Source organism: Aythya fuligula, chromosome 2 (genome assembly GCF_009819795.1).
Source record: "Aythya fuligula isolate bAytFul2 chromosome 2, bAytFul2.pri, whole genome shotgun sequence".
Lineage (NCBI taxonomy): Eukaryota > Metazoa > Chordata > Aves > Anseriformes > Anatidae > Aythya > Aythya fuligula.
In genome coordinates, this window is record NC_045560.1 from 378,506 (window position 1) to 397,810 (window position 19,305).

The following is a 19,305-nucleotide window of genomic DNA, read 5'->3' on the forward strand; positions in this document are numbered from 1 at the left end:
GCTGCGTGGCCCCTGACGGCCCCCCGGGCCCCGGGGTCGCTGGAGGGGTCTGGTGGTCCTGGGGGATAGGGGGGGGGCCGGGGCCCCCGAAACACTGCTGGGGGAGGGGAAGGCTCCGCCAGGACCCCATAGGGGCAGTGGCAGCCCCGCAGTGGGGCAGGAGGGGGTCGGGCAGGGCCGCGGCCACTTGCACAGGGGCTGCTCCCTGGGGGGGAGGAGGGGGGTGCTTGGGACGCGGGGGTTAAATTTACAATAAAACTGGTGAAAAGTGTGCAAAGTCCGGTCTCTTTATTCGTCCGAGGCTGCAGGCTGCCCCCAGCCCCACGGAGCTGGCAGGGGGGTGGCCGTGGGCCCCAGGGCCAGCAGCCCCCCCTGCCACGGGCGGTGCGCGGGTGCTGCCCCCAGCCCTGCCCTGGGCGCTCCTCGTGCCGCCGCGCTCGCTGCCAAGCTGTTTGGTTATTGCCAGTGCAGTTAAATTAAACGCGGTGGCGGTCGCTTCTAACGCCTGATTGTCGGGCCGGGGTGGCAGAGGAGCTGGGGCAGGGCACGGGAGTGCTGGGGGGGCTCTGCCCCACGGCGCGGTCGGGACGTGGCCGGGGGGGACACCAAAGGCACGGGCCCCCCGCGCTGCAGCGGCGGCGAGCGGGGTGCCCCGGGGGGGTCCCCGTGGGGTGAGGCCGCGGGACGGCTTCTCTTTGGCAGGGGGCCCCCGGCTGGCACAGCGGGGGCACGGGGGGCGTGGGGGGGCCCGTCCCCGGCTGCACAGCCGCTGCCCCCAGCCCCGCGCGGGGCGGCAGCACCGGGGCCCCACGGGCGGCTCGCGGGCGGGCACAGGCTCACACCGGCATCGGCATCTCGTTGTACTCGTCCACACCTTCCCGCTCGTCGAGGATGGGCTCGGCCTCGTCTGCGTCCAGCTGGGGGAGCGGGGGGCTGAGCGTGCAGCGGGGGCTCCCCCGACCCCCACCACCACCCCCCTGACCCCCCCCGTGTCCCTCCCCGAGGAGGGCAGCGTGGCGCACGGCGGGGCCGGTACTTACACACTTCATCTCGCGGTCGGTGAAGATGCGGCTGAGCAGGCACATGCGGAGTGGCACTGTGAGGATGAGGATGAAGGGGAAGGCCAGGGAGGCCACCGTGGACATGACGGCCCACAGCACGGCCAGGCACGCCAGCTGCAGCCCGGTGAAGAGGTGCATGCGCAGCGTGCGCACCTACATGGGGATGGGCGTCAGGGACGGGGCGCACGGGACCCTGCATCCCCCCCACCTCACCCTGCTGTGCCCCCACCCTAGGACCTGGCTCCTGCAGCCCTTCTTATGTCCCCCCCTCCCCTCCCTAAGCCCCAAGGCAAAGGTCCCGCAGGGGCCCTGGTGCCCCTGACCCCGCTACAGCCCAGGGTGCCCCAGGGGAGGGTCCTGCACCCCACAATAGAATCATAGAATATCCTGAGTTGGAAGGGACCCTTAAAGATCATCAAGTCCAACTCTTGACACCGCACAGGTCTACCCAAAAGTAGACCACCAGGCAGGGCACGGCCTCTCCCACCCATGGCACCCTCCATGTTCCCCCCCCTTCCAACCTTTTTGACGTAGGGGACATCAGGGTGGTGCTTGGGGGGCATCAGCAGCAGCTGCAGGCGCTCGTAGAACTGGATGCCGTTGAGGGAGGTGACGCCCATGTAGAGAAAGATCCCGAAGAGCACGGCCAGCGGGATCTCCTGCAGCAGCTTCCCGATGACGATGGACAGCCCTGCGCAGAGGGGGTGTCTGCGTGGTGCCCCCGGACCCCTGCACCCCTCCCAGCCCCCCCCCCACGGCTGCCCAGGCCCCGTGTCCGTGTGGGACCCCGGCGGGCAGGGCTGGACCTACCGACGAGCACGGCCACCAGCAGCCCGGTGACGCGCTGCTCCTTCACCTCCTGGATCTTGGGCTTGTCCCCGGGCGCCACGGCCTTGCTCATGACGGTGAGCGCGTTGGCGTGCGTGACGGAGCGCACCGTGGCCGCGGCGAGCCACGGCAGCCCGAAGAGCGCGAAGAAGCCGCCCATGGCCACGATGAGCAGGAGGTCGAGGTGGAAGCCGGAGCCCTTCTGCAGCATCCGCTCCTTCTTGCTGATGATCAGCCTGGGCACAAGGGCGGACTGTTGGCATGGCTCAGCACGGCATGGCATGGCACAGCTTGGCAGGGCTCGGAACAGCACAGCGTGGCTCAGCACTACACAGGATGCTATGGTTCAACACGGCACGGCTCGGCAAAGCTCGGCATGGCAGTTTGGCACGGCTCGGCATGGCACGGCACAGTTTAGCATGGCACAGTTTGGCATGGCTTGGCATGGCATGGATCAGCACAGATTGTCACAGTTCAGCAAAACATGATGGTTTGGCATGGAACAGCTCAGCATAGCAAGGCATGGAACAGCACGGCACAGCATGGCACGGCACAATACAGCACAGCATGGCACAGCACAGCATGGCATGGCACGGCACAGCATGGCACAGTAAGGCATAGCACAGCACGGCACGGCACAGCACGGCGCCCCCTGCCCCGCTCATGCCCCACAGGGTGCTGCTGGGCCCCCATCCCGGCCCCGCCGCGCTCACGTGGTGATCTGCGTCTCCATGAAGATGAGGATGAAGACGAGGATGGCGGGGAGGCCGCTGGCCACCATCATCCACACGGGGAAGTCGCTCTTCTCGCCCAGGGGGTTGATCACCCAGCCCCGCTTTTCCGGGGCCGTCACCGAGAACCCGCTGGGCACACTCAGCTTCTGTGGGGGGCACAAAATAATGGGGGGGCACTGAGGGCTCTGCCCCCAGCTTCCTGGGAGCGAGGAGGCCCCTGCCCCACACTAGGGCACAGGGGCACCCGATGGGGCTGGACCCCTGGGGTTGGAGGCAGGGGGATGCCAGGAGCCCGAGGTGGCCGAGTGACACCCCCGGGCCCAGGAGGGAAGGGGGCTGCGGGGGTCCCGCCGTGGCAGCGGCCTGGTGCTGACCTGCGTGAAGGTGTCTTGGATGCTGTAGTCCACCAGCACCATCACCAGGATGGCAATGGGCACCCCGAAGTCCCCGATGAGCCGCCGAATCTGGAGGCAGAGCAGCGTCAGCCCGGCCCCGGCCCCTGCCCGCTCCCCCCCCCCCCCAGCTCAGCCCTTGCCCCCCAAAGCCGGGCTCACCCCAGGGCCCCGCGCAGCGCCCGCGCCGCCGTCCCGCCTGCCCCACGCACCCGTCCGGGGAAGAACCGGCTGTTCTTGAACTTGCGCAGGAAGAAGGCGATGAAGAAGGTGCCGGCCATGAGCACCAGCGAGAGCAGCGCCGTGTTGGGCCGCCCCGTCACCTTGGTGGTGGCGCGGCCCCCCGTGCTGTTGGCCGGGGCCGTGCTGCCCTCCCGCCAGGCCTCCGCCTCCGTGCCGTTGGCCCTCGTGCAGTTGTGCAGGGGGTGCTCCTGGAAGATCTGCGGCAGCGGGGGGGGGGGGGTCTCAGGCCCGTCCTGGCCCCCGCACTGCCCCGCAGGCGTCCCGGACCTGTGGCTCACCTTGGCCAGCTTGGAGAAGGTCTCGTAGATGAAGATGAGGGAGATGAGGAAGGCGAAGATCTCCTGCGTGAAGCGGGAGACGAAGCGCACCAGGAAGCTGCCCTCGAAGGCCACCATGACCAGCACGATGAGGATGAGCCAGAAGCCGATCCAGACGCGTCCCACCAGGTACTCCAGGTCATTGGAGGTGCAGAACTGCGGGCAGACAGACGGACGGGTGTCAGCAGCACGGACAGCCCCAGGGCCGGGCGCAGCACCCAGGAATGTCCTCCCCGCTCTCACCGTGAAGAAAGCCTCCTCGAAGACCAGCAGGGGCCCCGAGAAGCCGATGACGAGCAGGGGCTGGGCGCCCAGCAGGCAGAAGAGCACGCCCTGCAGCGACGTGGAGATGATCAGCTCCGACACCCCGATCAGGTCCTGCGTCTTCTCCCCTGCGGGCAGGACAGGGTCAGGCACAGCAGGCGGGACAGGGGCCGCGGCGCCTCCAGGCGCACCGCCTGTCCCCAGCAGCACGGCACGGCACGGCACACCCCAGAGCTCACCCAGCAGCCCTCCGAAGGTGATGGCCGGGGACAGCGCGGCGAAGTAGATGAAGATGACGGCGGCGATGCACTGCGGGTTCAGCGCGTCCCTGAAGTCGCTCAGGTACTTGGGGTAGCGCCGCCGCACGTCCCGGATCAGCCCCCCGAAGGGCCGGCCCGTGCGCCGCAGGGGATCGTCCTCGTCCTCGCCCTCGCCCTCCACCACCTTCAGCTTCAGCAGCGCTGCACCCGGGGCAGAGGATGGGTGGTGAGACCCCGCCACGCTGCCCAGACCCTGCCCGGCCCCGGCCCCGGCAGCACCTTTCTCCTCGGGGGACTTGGGCTCCAGCAGCAGCCTCCGCTCCTGCTCCTCCCTCTTCTTCAGCATCTCGCGCTGGAAGTGGGCGACGCTGCGCAGCAGCTCCTCGCCCTGCACCTCCGAGGGCGGCAGCACCACGCTGCAGTCCAGGAACTCGTTGATGGCGTTGAGGAGGTCGTGGCGGTCGTCGGCCAGGTAGGCGGCCTCGTGGAATTGCTGCGGGACGGCAGGGTCAGAGCCCCTGGTGGGGGACTCGGGAAGGGGACGCGTCCAGGACATGTTCCCAAAGCCGGGACACGGCCCAGGAGACGGCGCTCACCTTGTCGGACATGAGGGTGGAGATGGAGCGCCCGATCTCGTGGTAGTCCATGTGGGTGCTGCTGGGCCCCAGCAGCACGAAGAGGAAGCGCACGGGGACGGGCACCTCCAGCACCGAGTCCAGCTCCACGGCCTCCTGCAGCCGCACGAAGGCCATGGTGGGCTGGTCCAGGAACTCCACGCAGCCTGCGGGGTGCCCGAGGGATGCAGGGGGTCACCTTGGGGTGCCTGGCGTGTGGAGCCCCCCCCCCACCCCTCCTCGCCACCCCTCCATACCCACAAGCACCACCGTGGCCTCGGCGTTGTCCGGGATCTTCTCCAGCAGCTTCAGCTCGTGCTTGGACTTGGAGCGAGTGATGCCAGCCGGGGGCGGTGGGGCCAGGACCTCCCTCTGGGGGGGCAGAGCTCAGGTCAGGGCCCGGCCCGAGGATGAGGAGCGGCAGCAGGACAGAGGAAGGTTTGGGGAGGGGGGGCTGGGCTCACCTCCCGCTCCACGTCGATCCGCGTGTCGTGCTCCACGGCGTGGCCAGCGATGAGGGGCTCGGTGACGGCCGGCTCGCTGCCCTCGCCCACGTGGTTGGTGCTGTGGTGGTGCACGAGCAGCGAGCCCAGGCTGCCGGCCGAGATGTTGCGGGGGAAGGAGAAATCCTTCTCGTCGCTCGGGTGGCTGCGGGACAAACCCAGGGCTGTCTGCGGCGGCACCACCTCTCCGCGTGCCCGAGGGGCTCCTGGTGCCAACTGCCCCGGGGGAGCTCCCAGCGTCCCAGTGTGGACCGGTGGCACCAGGGACAGCGCTGTCCCCGCGGCCGTGGGGAGCAGAGCCCAGGGGAGTGGGAGGCTGTGGGGTCGCTGCCCCCTGCTCACCTGTGCTTGAGCAGCAGCGCCCGCAGCACGTTGGCGCGGTCCTCGGCCCGGATCTGGTCGGTGATGACCATCTGCTCCACCACCTGGTGAGCCACCCCCGGCAGAGTCTTCTGGTCCAGGTCGAGGAGCACAGCACCTAGGGCAAGGGAACGAGGGCTGAGGTGAGCGGGGCCAGGGGTAGAGCTGCCTGCACCCTGAGGGGCTGCCCCCTGCCCTACCGTGGGACAGGGTCTTGCGCAGCTCCAGGAGGCTGCGGAAGGACAGTGAGGCCACGTGCGGCTTGCCCCAGCGGTCCGTCTCCTCCTCCACGTCCTCCTCAAACTTGATCCAGCGCGCTGTCTCCTTCCACTGCAGCTCCTGGTTCTTGTCCACCACCAGCTCGTTCAGCTCCACGAACACCTGAGGGCACAGGCGGGTCAGCGGGGACACCCCAGGGCAATGGGGGGCCGGGCGCTGGCAGCCCCCCTTCACTGGGCCCTGAGCGAGACGGCTCCTCTGGGGTACCCCCGAGAGCAGCGGGACCCCCACCGTGCCCCAGCCCCCCTGGGTGCAGCCCCCACCTCGTGTGGCTGCCGGTCCTGCTTGCGGTGCCGCGTGCTCGGCTCCTTGTGGTCCTTGCTGACGTGGACAACCTGCGCCTTGGCGCTCTTCCGCACGAGGTGCCGGCGCACCCCGGGCACGTCCTCGAAGCGGTGACCTGCGAAAACGGGGACGGATGGAGGTGGGGGCAGGCGGGTAACCCACGGGGGGCACGGCCCCGAGAACCCCCTGCACCACACAGCCTTGGGGAGCCCGTCCCCAGCAGTAGCCCCCCGGCAAGCTCAGAGACGGCAGCTGGGGCAGGGCAACCACCACCACGGGGCTGGGGGCCACGGGAGCAGGAGGTGGGACTCGGCCAGGGAGGATGGGGCCGCGTTGGCAAGCACCTGCACAGCGAGGAGCAGCCGCCCGTGCACCCCATGCCAACGGGCTGCGGGTGCGCTGAGGGCAGAGAGCTCCCCAGGGAGCTGTTAGGGCAAAGGCAGCCCGGGAAGTCCCGGAGCTGCAAGCTGGAGAGCCCCCGGGGGAGGCATCGCCGCCGCCTCCTGCTCCAGCCGCCCTGGGTGCCAGCCCCTGGCCGCGTGCCACTGGCGCTGCTCCTGCCCGTCCTCGGCGCCCGGCATCCCCTGCGCCCACAGCCTGCGCCCAGCCCTGCTCGGCCCCAGCCCCGCGCACGGCTCCGGCTTTGAGGTGGCCAGCGCGGCTCCGTGCTCCCCAGCCCCCCTCGCCCGCCAGGCCCAGAGCCCACTCACTCTTCATGTAGTCCAGGTCGGCCGAGGCCAGCGTCTGGGCCTCCGACTCGTCCGTGGGCATCTTCTGGTACTGCGCCTGCTCCGCGCCCGTCATGCTGCCGATCCGCCGCCTCTCGTGCAGGTTGTAGCTGCGGTGCCCCGGCTGGGACTTGGCCGCGGGGCGGCCGGGGGAACCGGCTTCCTCGGCGGCCGGGCCCTCCGCTGAGCGTCCCTCCTCGGCATTGGGGCTGCAAGGCAGGCACCACCCCGGGGCTGAGCCCCTGCTGAGCCCCACAGGACGGGGCGCCCGGACCCCCGGCCCCATCGCTCACCTGGCTGCCCTGGCTGCCTTGGGGGACACGGCCCTGCAGGGCTCTGCTGGGGGGGCTGGCGGTGCCGGGGGTGCTGCCGGCTCCTCTGCGCGGCGGTCGGCCGCCTCGTCCTCCTGCAGGAAGAACTGCGACCAAGGGCAGGGGAGAAATTGGCTCCCACGGGCACCAGCAGCCCCCCGGCCCCCACGCTCCCTGCCCCGAGCGGCCCCCACCTGCACGGCCTCTGGTGGGGCGCCCTGCAGCAGCTCCTCGGCGGAGCGCTCCGTCTCCGTGTCGCACGCCTCGTCCTCATCCTCTTCGGCCTCCTCGATGGTGGGGGTCTCTCCGGGGGCAGAGGCGCGGGGGCGCTTCTTCTTGCCCTTTTTGGGCGCTCCCTTCTTGCGGCGGGCGTCGGGGGGCAGGTGCGTGGAGAGCGGGTGGTGGATGTGGTGGGACGACTGGCGGTGATCTGGGGGGACGGGGCGGGGTGGGCGCGCTGCCGCCCCGCTCGCCCTGCCCGGGGCCCTGCCCGCGCCCCCCGCCCCACTCACACTCGAAGTCCTCCTCGCCGTAGCTGCGCCCGGCCTCCTCGGCGTTGCGGGGGTGCGAGTCGCTCAGGATCTCCTCGAAGCGCTCCACGCCCAGCGCCTTGTTCAGGTCCTTCTCCTCCTCCTCCTCCTCCCCAAACTTGGGCGAGCCGGGGCCCAGCGCATCCTGCTCGGGCTGCGGGGGGGGGGCGCGGGGCTGAGCGGACACCGGGACCCACCGAGCCCCCCGGGCCCCCCGAGCCCCCCCAGCCCCTCCGCGCATCCCCGCGCCCCCCGGTGCCGCCCCCCGGTGCCGCGCCCGGTCCCTGTCCCCGCCGTGCCCCGGGTGCGGGGGGGGCCGGGTGCGGGCGCGGCGCGCCCCGGCCGGTGCCGTCCCCACCTGAGTCATGGCGGAGCGGCGCGGAGCCTCCCCCGGTGCTTCCCCCGCGGCGGCGGCGGCGGCGGCGCTTTATGGGGGCGGCGGGGAAGGTCACGGCGGCGGCGGCTCCGTCCCCCCCCCCGCCTCGCCAAATATTGACGGAGCCGCCCCGCGCCCGCCTCAAGGTGACAGCGGCGCGCAGAGGGCACCGCGCCGCGCCCGCAGCATCCCGGCACCGCGCGCCCCCCCCGGTAACGCACGGCCCCCCCCCCCCGGTACCGCGCCCCCCCCGGCGTGTGCGCGGCGCCCCCCGCGCTGCGCGGAGCCTGCCCGGCCACCCCCGCCCCCCCCCACCTTGCACCGTCATCCCGCGGGCACGCACGGCCCCCCCCCCACTCCCCTCCCCGTTCTCCCCCCCCCCGGGCCGTGCCCGGGTCCCGCTCGGGGCCGCGCCGCTGCCGCCGCCCCCCCCGGGCTGCACAAAGAGGGGAGGGGGCGTTGCCAGCCCCCCCCCATGGGCAGCTCCCCCCACAAACACCACAACCCAGGAGGCCCCAAAGGGCCCTGCCCTTTGAAGCCGGGCAGAGCCCCCCCGGACCCCCTCCCGGGGGCTCCCCCCACCCCAGGCTGCGCACGCTGCCCCCACACCCCAACCACCAGCCCCCAGCTCTGAGCAGCCGCAGCGCCCTGCTGCCCCCCCCCCAGGACCCCCCAATCGCTGCCTGAGCTGTGAGTGCAGCCCCCAGCCCTGGCCCCCAGTCCCGTGCCCCCGCACTGACCCCTGGCCGAGGACCCCCCCCCCCGTGCCAAACCCACCCCCGGCCCTGGCCAGGCGTCACCGGGCACCGTCGGCCCCCTCCGTGGGTCCCTGGGGCTGAGCCCTCCCCATCCCAGGAGCGGCTCTGGCGGGCGATGCCCCACGCCCCGGGCACGCTGGTGGCACTGCCACCGGCCCGGCACAGCCTCGGGCCCCCAGATGGATGGGGACAGGAGCCCGTGGCCGGGCAGTGCGGGACGCGAGGCCAGGGCTTACCGGGGGGCTCAGGAGGAAATCCATGGGTGGCGGAGCACTGAGGAAGGGGCCGGGGCCACAGCGCCTGTGCCACCCGCAGGTCCCATCCCCGATCACGTGCCGCGGCGATGGGGCCTGGCCCAATGGCTGGGGGCAGCCATCCCGCGTGCCACGAGGGGTTAATCATTAACCCCGCTCCCGGCAGCCCCATAAACCCCAGCAGAGCCCCACCGTGTGCTGGCCCCGGGCACGGCACCGGCAGAGCCTCCCCTTGAGGGCACCCCCAGCCCCACGGCAGCGCACCGGGCTGGGCACCGTGTGGCCCCGCAGGCAGCCCCTCGCTCCAGCAGGGCCGTGCCGTGCCGTGCCATGCCGTGCCGTGCCCCAGGATGCTGCGGCTCCCCAATCCTGGCAGACCACCACCCGCAGCCCCCCGGCCCCCCGGCAGCACTTACGCTCTCGAAGGCCGACGAGACGATGTGGTGGATCTCGGAGGACACCTGGGAGTGGCTCATGGCGCTGGCCGCGGGGCACGCTTAGCCCTTCTCCTTCTCACGGGGTCTCAGAGGGCGGTGTTGGGACAGCATAACCTGGGGGAGCAGAGCGGGGGGCTCGGGGGGGGGCTCCCCGTGAGCCCCGCGGGGCCGTGCGGCTGCCCAGCCGTGCCCCAGAGCCCCGCACCCGGTGCCACCTCCAGCCCCGCGGCTGCAGCAGCCCCGGCAGGGCGCCGCAGGGAGGGCGGCCGCGGTTGGCGTCCCTCCGGCTGACCCGGGGGCCGGGGAGAGAAAGAAAACAGCGGGGCGGGCTGCGCCCCGGGGCCGGCTCCAGCCGGGTTTGTCTTGGCCGCGGGGTCCGAGCAGGAGAGCGGGCGCCAAGACAAACGCCGGAGGAGAGCGGGGCCCAGGGCTGGGCTTGGACGGGGCCCAGCCCCTCGGCGTGACCCTGAGCGCGCTGAGCCCGGCCCCGCGCGGCACAGACCCCCAGACCGGACCCCCAGACGGGCACCCCCGCCGCCCTCCTTCACCCCAAACCCCTCCACGCGCCCTCCTCCAGCCCCGCGCCCCCCGCGCCCCCCACTTGCCCTCGGCAGCTCCCCGGGCCCCGGCTGAGCCCTGGGTGCCGGCGTGCCGGGTTTATTGCGGCGGGCGGCCCCACGTGACGGCGGGGACGGCGGAGGGTGGTGATGGATGACTGCGCCTCACATGGGCGCCTCGCCGCCCGCACCCGCACCCCTCCCGCCCCCCGCCCCACACCTGCGACCCCTCCGTGCGCCCCACACCGCCGCCACCCCGCACGTGGGGTGCTGCTGCCGTGGGCTGCTGCAACCCCCCAGGCTTTAAGGGGGCTGCTTGCCCCCCAAACCCCGCTGGCCGTGCCCCCAGGAGCGGGCGGGAGCCGCCCTGAGCCACTCTTTCCACACCGCGGGGTTTTCCAGGAGCCGTCCCCGCAGCCCCGTGCCCTTGCCAAGGTGGCTGCTGCCCATCAGCAAGGGGAGGCGAGGCGGGGGCAGGCACGGCCGCAGATAAGGACGGTGTTTGTGCGCCGCCCCCGGCCCGGGGTGCCTGGCCGTGCCCTGCCAGCACAAACACCGCCACGGGCGGCACGGGGCCACGCTCCCCCTCTCCCCGTCCCGTGCCCGGAGCCGTGGCCGGCCTCGAGGAGCTGCGGCCTCGGTGCCCGCCGGGACTGCGTCTCCTCGGGCCCTGCTCAGCCGCGGTGCGGTGCCAAGCCGGGCACGGCGCGCTGCCCGCGGCTGCTGGCTCTGGGCTTGGCGCTGCCCGGCTCCGGCTGCTCCCTAATCCCGGGGCCGGAGCCAGAACATCCACATTCCAGCCGAGCGAGCGCAGATTAGCGACCTGACCTGCCGGGGCGCCCGCCAAACCGCCGCTGCCACTCCCCCGCCGCCGGCCGGGGCGCGGGACGGGGAGCCCCGGTGTGTGCCCCGCAGCCCCGGGGAGGGACACGTCCCGCGGCCCCCGCGGCCACCGCACCCTGCAGGGCATGGGGACGGCCGGGGGCTCCCAGTTCCCATCATCTCCGCAGGAACTGCATGGCTCTGGTCTCACCAGTGCGCCCAGCGGGGCTGGAAATGGGGGGGGGGACACAAGCTGGTGCCTGCTCCGGCAGAGCCGGGACCCCCAAAATGCCCCCTGCGGTCCCCCAGCCGCTAGGGCTGCAATGGGGGGAGGTGAAGGGGGAGGGGGGAGAATGCTCTGCTGTGCCAGGCAGCACCCGGGCACGGGGATGGGGAGGATGAGCCACCGGACAGCGGCAGCACGTGCTGAGCACGCAGCGGGGGCACAGGCACCCAGAAGAGCCTGGCTGGGCGCAGACGGAGCCTCCACGCGGCTCCAGCCCCACTGGGGGGGCACGGCCACGGTGCCCCCATCCCAGCCGCACCGGGTGGGCAGTGCCAGGCCCCCACCCAGGGGTCCCAGGTCTGGTGCAGGAGTGCGCTCGCCGCTGCCCTGAGAGGCTTTGCTGCCTTTAATCCTGGCTGCAGCTCGCGGGGCTTAGAGCCTCGTAAACACCTCTGGGACTGCGCTGGGCAGAGCGCAGCTGGGAAGCGGTCCTGAGCCGTGTGCTCATGGCACCGGGGAGCCGTGTGCTAACCCGCCTCCAGCCCCTGCACACCTGCCCCTTGCCCAAAAGGGGCGCTCCGAGCACCACTCCATTCCCCTGACCTTCGGCGGTGCCACGGTGGGGACCCAGCAGGACCACGGGGCTGGCAGAGCCGCAGCACCCAGCCACAAGGGCTGCGGGCACCCTTGGCTGACCCCGCTGGAAAGGGTGACGGGCGCCAGGCCCTCTGCTGCCCCGCTGGGGCTGAGTCACCGCGAGCGCGGCCGGGCGGAAACGGCTCAGCAGCTCGTGCCGCGGCCGGGAGAGGAGCCACGAGGAGCCCTGAGTCAGGCGCTCCCGCACCGGGCACCCCGCTGGTCCCGCACCCGCTCCCCGCAGCCCCGCGGGGCCGGGAGGACGCCCCGGTCCCTGCACACCCCAGCCCCGCAGGAGCCCCCCGGGGCCCAGTGCCCCCCGCAGCAGAGCCGGTCCCGCAGCGCTCCGCGTGCGGCGTTTCCCAGGCCCTGGCGCGGCACAATGGGCTGTTGTTTGCCGGGAACAATCCCGCTCAGATAAGCAGGGCAGGTCCCCGATAGGGAGATAGGGCTGCCAACACCGCTCTGCGCCATTAATTACCGCCTGGCTCCGCTCGGTGCCTGTGCGTGAGCCGGCTCTGCTGCTCCTGCCCCGGTGCTGCCGCCGCATTCCTGGGGCCAGCCTCGACCTGCCCGCCTGATCCCGCCTAAGACGATTACAGGGCATCGTCCCGGCCCCGCGGCACCACGCCTGGCGCTCCCGGGGCTGCTCCCGGCCCCGCCGCAGCACCCAGCAGCAGCTCCCTGGACGCAGCACCCCCACCACCACCACCACCACCACCGCTCGTGCCCATGCCGCTGGCCACCCACAACCAGCCCTGTGCCTCTCCAGAGGTGGATGCCCCAGGCACTCATCCACGAGCCACAAATTTGAGCCCACAGGCCAGGGAGCAGCCCTTGGTGGCCGCTGCACCAGGTTTTGGAGCCTCATCCGCAGCCTGGCCGCGGGACCCAGCCCAGCCACCGCTGCCCGAGCTGGGCCCGCTCCATGGGCACTGCCCCTGGCATGCTCCGGGTGCGCTGCCACAGGCTCAGCGCGGCGCTGGGCAGGCTGTGCCCTGCACTGGGTGGACGTGTCCCAGCCCCAGCCCTGCCCCGGTCAGCGGGGCGAGGAGCCCCGGTGCCACGGCCCCACGCGGGAACCCAACGGGGGCTGCGTGGTGATGGGCACTGCTGACCCCATGGGGCTCCTGGGGCCTCGTCCCCCCGGTACCCCCGCTGTGAGCAGCCAGAGGTGACGCTGCACCAGGTCACCAGCAGCCGTGGGCCCCCCACCCCTTCTCATGGGGCTTTTTTGGGGAAATGTCCCCATTGTCCCCATTTCCCATTCTCTATGCACGGTCCCCCACCCATCTCTCTGCGCATTGTGTCCCAGCGCACCCGAGGGGGACCAGGGACAGCCACAGCCCCACAGAGCTGCATGCACTGCCCCGGCCTGGTGGGATGGGGTCCCTGTGCCCCCACGGAGAGCAGGCTGGGGGTGCCGAGGGGGCCGGCACCGCGGGGAGCCCCCACAGCCCCCAGCCCCACACCGTGTGGGTCACAGGACAGCCCCCTCCCTCTGCAGCAGGTGGGCTGCCCTGTCCCTGTCCCGGTCCCCACCACTGCACCAGGAGCTTGGTGGTGACGAGGAGCCCCCAGGGGAGCGGGGCTGCAGCCTTGGGCACAGCTCAGCCCGGGGCACCCGGCCGCCCACCCCATCCCACGGCAGCGGGAGGACGAGGAGGAATTTGGTGGCTGCAGCCGCTCGCTAATCCCCCTGCTCCTGCCCAGGACATTCCTCAGCTCCGGGTGCAGCAGCCATTCGGGGCAGCACGGCCCCAGCCCGTGACCAGCGCCCCAAGGCTGAGCTGCCTCCGCACCCCGGGGTGCTGGGCTCACCGTGCCCCCCGTGGGTCACCGGCATCACCGGCACCTGCAGTGGCCGTGCGCATGCAGCCACCCCTGAGCCCCCTGTCCTGGTCCTGCCACCCCCCCGCTCACCTGGCGGCTCCGTGTGGCCCCGTGAGCCCCCGGCAGAGCCGGGCCTGCAGCGCAGGGGGTCGGGGAGCCCGCGCCTGCTCCCACGGCCATGGCAGGCGGCAAGGGATGGAGCGGGGCCCGCTGCCACCAGCACGCCGCAGCCCCCCTCGGCACGGCTCCCGTGGCCGCCGAGGTTCTCTAGACACTGCAACTTCAGAAGCCGCCACCAAAAATATCCTCCTCCCCCCGCTCGGTGACCTCAAAACAACCGGATCCAGGGGATGAATCACGGCGCTGCTCCGCGCGCACGCCCACACGCGGTGCCACCGCCACGGCCCCGGGGGGCCAGTCCCCCCCCCCAGGCAGCACGGGGACACGGGGCCGCCCGGGGAGCTGCCAGCCAGACCCCGCAGAGCCCCGGCCCAGGGGGCTCCGTCCCACGGCAGCCCCTGCCCCATCCCCAGGGCTGCGGCCACCCCAGGGTGCGCCCGGGGAAGGATCAGGCACGGCCGCACCGCGGACTCGGCAGGGTGCCCGGGGACAGGCGCCGGCACAGCCCCTGCCCCCCCGGCCGGGCTGGGGGCTGCGTGCCCACCCTGCCCCTGCCCGGCCCCACTCACCCCATCGCCCGGCGCCGCGCTCCTGCTGCTCCTCGCTCCCGTGCTGCAGGCCCCGAGGGAGCCCCCGGGACAGGATTGTGCCCCGTGGGGCCGGGAACCCTCGGCACAGCCCCTGCCGCGGGCTGAGCTGGCCGCTGTCTGTCTGTCTGTCTGCCTGCCTGCCTGTCTGTCTGTCTGTCCGCCCGCTCTGCGCTCCGAGCTGCCAAGTGCCCGGACAACGCCGGGAGCTTTTATACCGGTGCGTGAGGGAAAAAAAAAAGCAGCAGCAGCAGCAGCAGCAGCGAGACTCTTTGTTCCGTCAAGCCTGTAACAGGCCACTTTATCCAAACACCGCTCCAGTGCCAAGTCCCAGTAACTGTTCTGAGGCAGCCACACCTCTGCGCGCGGCGAGGCTCCCGCTGGGCACGGGGGCCGGCGAGAGGCGAGCGTGGCCGGGCTGGGGGCGGCCGTGGTGCAGGAGAGGCTCCTGCGGGGGACGCGGGGAGGGTCGGGTGGCACCGGGGCACCGCGGGGAGCAGGACGCGCACCCGGCTTCATGGCACCGGGAGCCAGCATCCCGCAACGGGACAGGCACCGGGCGAGGGGCACGGGGGACGCAGCAGCAAGAGATGGGGGGCTCGGGGAGGGCAGCCCCGTTCCCTGTGCCCGCTCGCCGGCTCCATCGCGGTGGGGTCGGGCGGCGAGCCCGGGCTGCGCGGCGCTGCGCTCCCCGCTAATGACAGGGCTGCGCCGGGGCCCGGGGCCAGGCTCGGTCCCAGGGCTCCCGGGGGGGCTCCCCTCTGCCCGGCCCCGGGGTCACCGCCGTGCCCCCGCGCCCGTCCTGGCCCCGTGCTGCCACCCCCGGCCACGTCTCCACCAGCCCCCGGGGGGCTCCCTGGCGTTTCTCGGTGCCCCGTGCCCGGGGGGGAGCGGAGCAAAGTGGGGCAGGGGAGAGGCGGCACCGCTCGGTGGGCAGCCCACGGCCATGGGGTCACCGGGGGTCACCGGGGGTCACTGGGGGTCACTGGGGGTCACTAGGGGTCACAGGGGGTTACCGGGGGTACCCATGCAGGGTCCCCACCGAGCCCCCCGGCCGTGCCCCGTCAGCTACGGGTGCAGGCAGTCGGGGGGGGGCTGCACACCCACCGGTGCTACCGGGGGCACATCTGGGGGGGCTGCCCCTCGGGGGGTCCGCGCCACCGGCTGGGCTCGGGACCGAGCAGCACCACGGGGCCGGAACCCCCCCGGGGATACCGAGGGGACCCCTCCCCCCCGCCTCCCCCAGCAGCCCCGGGACCGTCCCCAGCGCCCCCCCGAGGCTGCCCCGGGGCGGCGGCGGCACCGAGCGGCGGGGCCGGGCCCGCGGCGCCGTTCCCCAGCCCCGGAGCCTTGCGCAAGCGGCGGCCCCGCGGGAGGGGGGCACCGAGCCCCGCCGGGACCGGGTCGAGGGGGGGCGGCCGGGGGGGGCTCAGGACGGCACCGGGGGAGCCTCGTGGCTGCACGGGGACCCCGGGGCCGCGGGAAGGCGGAGGGGAGGGCCCGGGAGCGGCCCCGGTGCGGGCGGGGACCCCGGAGCCGCCCCCCACCCCCTCTACGGGCGCCCCGTCGGGGCTGGGAGCGCGGCCGGCAGGCGCTGAGCCCCGCGGGGCTGCCCGGGCCGGGCACTTACCGGAGCTCCGCGCCGCGCCTGGGCCGGGCCGGGGCCGCTCTGTGCGGGGCGGGGCGGGGCGGGGCGGACCCGGAACCCGGCCCGGGAGCGGCACCGGGCGGCGGCGGGGCTCGAACCCGCGGCCACGGGGATAGGGAGGTGGGGGGGGGGTGGGGGGCTCGGGGGGCGTGGTCACGGCATGGGCGGGGCCGGCATGGGCGGGGTTATCGCGGGGGCTGCCGGGAGGTGTGGCTGCAGCGGGGAGGGTGTGGCCGTGCCGGGGGGCGGGGCTATCGCGGGGGCTGCCGGGAGGTGTGGCCGTACCGGGGAGGGCGGGGCCTGGCGGGGGCGGGGCCTGGCGGGGGCGGGGCGGGGCGGGGCGGGGCGGGCGCGGGGGCTGCCGGGAGGCGCGGCGGGGGCCGGGCGGTGCGGGCCCGAGCGGAGCGATGCAGAAATACGAGAAACTGGAGAAAATCGGGGAAGGTGCGGGGGGGGCGGGGAGCGGGGCGCGGGGCTGGTGTCGGGACCGGGACCGGGACCGGGTCCGGTGCCGGTCCCGATGTGGCGGTGACCGGGCTGCCCGCAGGCACCTACGGGACCGTGTTCAAGGCCAAGAACCGGGAGACGCACGAGATCGTGGCGCTGAAGCGGGTGCGGCTGGACGACGACGATGAGGTGAGGGGGGGGGGAGGGGGCCGGGACGGGACCGAGCGGGGCCGTGCTGAGCAGCCCCGGGCCGTACCGAGCTGTACCGGGCTGTACCGGGCTGAGCCGAGCCGGGCCGGACCGGGCTGTGCTGATCTGAGCCGTACCGAACGGTGCTGGGCCATACGGGGCTGTACCGGGCTGTGCTGTATGGATCTGAGCCGTACTGAGCCTGCTGGGCTGAGCCGAGCCGTACCAGGCAGTCCCGTGCTGTGCTGAGCTGTGCCAGGCCGTGCTGTGCCATACCGAGCGGTCCCGTGCCATACCGAGCCGTGTTGAGTGGTCCCGTGCCGTGCTTGGCCATACCGAGTGGTCCCGTGCTGTGCTGGGCCATACCGAGTGGTCCTGTGCCACGCCATGCTGTGCTGTGCTGTGCTGGGCCATGCCATGCCATGCTGTGCCGAGCCGTGCTGGGCCATACTGCATGGTCCTGTGCCATACTGAGCTATATTGAGTGGTCCTGTGCTGTGCCGGGCCATACTGAATGGTCCCATGCCATACCAAGCCGTGCCGGGCCATACTGAGCCATGCCGGGCCATACCAAGCCGTACTGAGCGGTCCTGTGCCGTGCTGGGCCATACTGAGTGGTCCTGTGCCATGCTGGGCCATACTGTGCCGTGCTGTACCAAGCTGTACTGGGCCATACTGAGTGGTCCCATGCCATACTGAGCCATGCCATGCCGTGCCGTGCCGTACCGACCCAGTCTCGGTGCCCGCAGGGCGTGCCCAGCTCGGCGCTGCGGGAGATCTGCCTGCTGAAGGAGCTGAAGCACAAGAACATCGTCAGGTGAGCGCAGCGCGGCCCCGCGGGGCGTGTGCCCCCCCCCGGGACCCGGTGCGAGGTGCGGCCGTCCCCGCAGGCTGCACGACGTCCTGCACAGCGACAAGAAGCTGACGCTGGTCTTCGAGTTCTGCGACCAGGTGAGCGCCCGGCGCGTGCGGCACGCGGCCCCCGGCCCCCGCCGTGCCCTGACGCCGCCGCTGCTCCCCCCGGCAGGACCTGAAGAAGTACTTCGACAGCTGCAACGGGGACCTGGACCCCGAGATCGTCAAGGTGGGGGTCCCGGGGAGCCGGGGGGCGCCCGGCTGTGGGGGTGCAGGGTGGGCACCTCGTGCTCACGGCCGCGCTGTGCCCCGCAGTCCTTCATGTACCAGCTGCTGAAGGGCCTCGCGTTCTGCCACAGCCGCAACGTGCTGCACAGGGACCTCAAGCCCCAGAACCTGCTCATCAACAGGGTGAGCCCGGGGGGGGGCGCATCTGTCCCCCTGGGGTCCGTTTGGGGTCCCTCTGGGGTCCTCCTGGGGTCTCTTTGGGGTCGTTTGGGTCTGACCCTGGAGCTCTGGCCGCAGAACGGGGAGCTGAAGCTGGCCGACTTCGGCCTGGCGCGAGCCTTCGGCATCCCGGTGCGCTGCTACTCGGCCGAGGTGAGTGTGCCGTGCTCGTGCTGTCTGTGGGGGGGGGGGCCCGGCCCCCTCTGCCCCACCGCGAGCACCCCCCCGCCGCCCCCACGCAGGTCGTCACGCTGTGGTACCGGCCCCCCGACGTGCTGTTCGGCGCCAAGCTCTACTCCACCTCCATCGACATGTGGTCGGCCGGCTGCATCTTCGCAGGTGGGGGCAGGCGGCACCGGGGGAGGGGGGGGGTTTGGGGGCCAGGACCCCCCAGGGGGGGCTTCTGGGGCTCATCCCCGCTCCCTGCCTAGAGCTGGCCAACGCGGGGCGGCCGCTCTTCCCGGGGAACGACGTGGACGACCAGCTGAAGAGGATTTTCCGATATCCTTCTGGGGGGCGGGGGGACACGGGGGGGGTGCGGGAGGAGGGCTGGGACGGGGCCGGGGGGGGGGGGCGCGGGTCCCCGGGCTGGGGTCTGCCCAGCACCCCGGAGCCGTGGCCCTTGACTGCGGCCGCCCCCACGCTGCTGGGCACCCCCACGGAGGAGCAGTGGCCGGCCATGGCCAAGCTGCCCGACTACAAGGTGAGGCGCTGGGGGGGCCGGGGGGGGCGCGGCGGGCGCGGGGCCCGGCTCTCACGGCTGTCCCCAGCCCTACCCCATGTACCCCGCCACCACCTCCCTCGTCAACGTGGTGCCCAAGCTCAACGCCACCGGCCGGGACCTGCTGCAGGTGAGCGCTGCGGGGAGGGGGCGCCGAGGCCTTTGCGGGGACGGGGGGGCTGCTCCGGGACCCCCCCAGCCTCACCGTGCCCCCCCCTGCCACCCGCAGAACCTGCTGAAGTGCAACCCGGTGCAGCGGATATCGGCGGAGGAGGCCCTGCAGCACCCCTACTTCACGGACTTCTGCCCGCCCTAGGCCTGGCCCCGTCCCGCTCCGAGCCGCGGGGGGGGGAGCAGGGGACGAGCGCCCCGCAGCCCCCCCCCTCCCCGCTATTTATTAGGTTTTTATCCAGCGCCCCCCCCCCGGCCTGCCCCGCAGGGCTGGGGCACCGGCGTCCCCCCCCGCGGTGCTGGCAGAGCGGCAGGACCTGGGGGGCCGGACCCCCGCGCCCCCCCCCCCAGCCCCCCCCCACGACCTCTCCCCAGCCCTGGCAGCGGACGGGACCCCCGGTGCTGGCCCCGGGGGGGGCACCTCGTTCCCCAGCGCGCTGCGGGCGGGGGGCTGCGCGCGGTGGGTACAGACATAAAGAGCTTCCCCCTCCCCGAGCCGCCTCCTTCTTGGT

The 19,305-nt window shown here is 73.1% G+C and overlaps 2 protein-coding genes across 5 annotated transcripts; one reads left to right on the plus strand and one right to left on the minus strand.

The window, feature by feature from the left end:
* Positions 1 to 276: 276 nt before the first annotated feature.
* SLC4A2 (solute carrier family 4 member 2) lies at positions 277 to 15,985 on the minus strand. Of its 3 annotated transcripts, XM_032182796.1 has the most exons (23): positions 15,946 to 15,985; positions 9,514 to 9,648; positions 7,692 to 7,863; positions 7,374 to 7,609; positions 7,162 to 7,286; positions 6,851 to 7,077; positions 6,119 to 6,255; positions 5,777 to 5,957; positions 5,559 to 5,694; positions 5,178 to 5,361; positions 4,971 to 5,085; positions 4,696 to 4,880; positions 4,379 to 4,592; positions 4,079 to 4,300; positions 3,819 to 3,967; positions 3,537 to 3,731; positions 3,228 to 3,455; positions 2,998 to 3,087; positions 2,603 to 2,769; positions 1,872 to 2,125; positions 1,583 to 1,752; positions 1,041 to 1,214; positions 277 to 917 (listed from the first exon to the last, which is right to left on the minus strand). In XM_032182796.1, exons 2-23 carry the CDS (start codon positions 9,571 to 9,573, stop codon positions 837 to 839), a joined length of 3,702 nt encoding a protein of 1,233 aa, XP_032038687.1. In that variant the 5' UTR covers positions 9,574 to 9,648; positions 15,946 to 15,985; the 3' UTR covers positions 277 to 836. The 3 variants fall into 3 exon arrangements, with proteins under 3 accessions (XP_032038687.1, XP_032038684.1, XP_032038685.1); XM_032182793.1 differs by having other exon boundaries at positions 7,162 to 7,609; XM_032182794.1 differs by lacking the exons at positions 9,514 to 9,648; positions 15,946 to 15,985 and adding an exon at positions 8,068 to 8,107 and having other exon boundaries at positions 7,162 to 7,609.
* Positions 15,986 to 16,329: 344 nt separating this feature from the next.
* Positions 16,330 to 19,274, plus strand: CDK5 (cyclin dependent kinase 5). 2 transcript variants are annotated; one of them, XM_032181894.1, is made up of 12 exons: positions 16,330 to 16,407; positions 16,511 to 16,599; positions 17,349 to 17,416; positions 17,490 to 17,550; positions 17,627 to 17,683; positions 17,770 to 17,865; positions 17,980 to 18,054; positions 18,144 to 18,240; positions 18,333 to 18,402; positions 18,544 to 18,604; positions 18,672 to 18,752; positions 18,852 to 19,274. In XM_032181894.1, exons 1-12 carry the CDS (start codon positions 16,371 to 16,373, stop codon positions 18,936 to 18,938), a joined length of 879 nt encoding a protein of 292 aa, XP_032037785.1. In that variant the 5' UTR covers positions 16,330 to 16,370; the 3' UTR covers positions 18,939 to 19,274. The 2 variants fall into 2 exon arrangements, with proteins under 2 accessions (XP_032037785.1, XP_032037786.1); XM_032181895.1 differs by lacking the exon at positions 18,672 to 18,752.
* Positions 19,275 to 19,305: the final 31 nt, after the last annotated feature.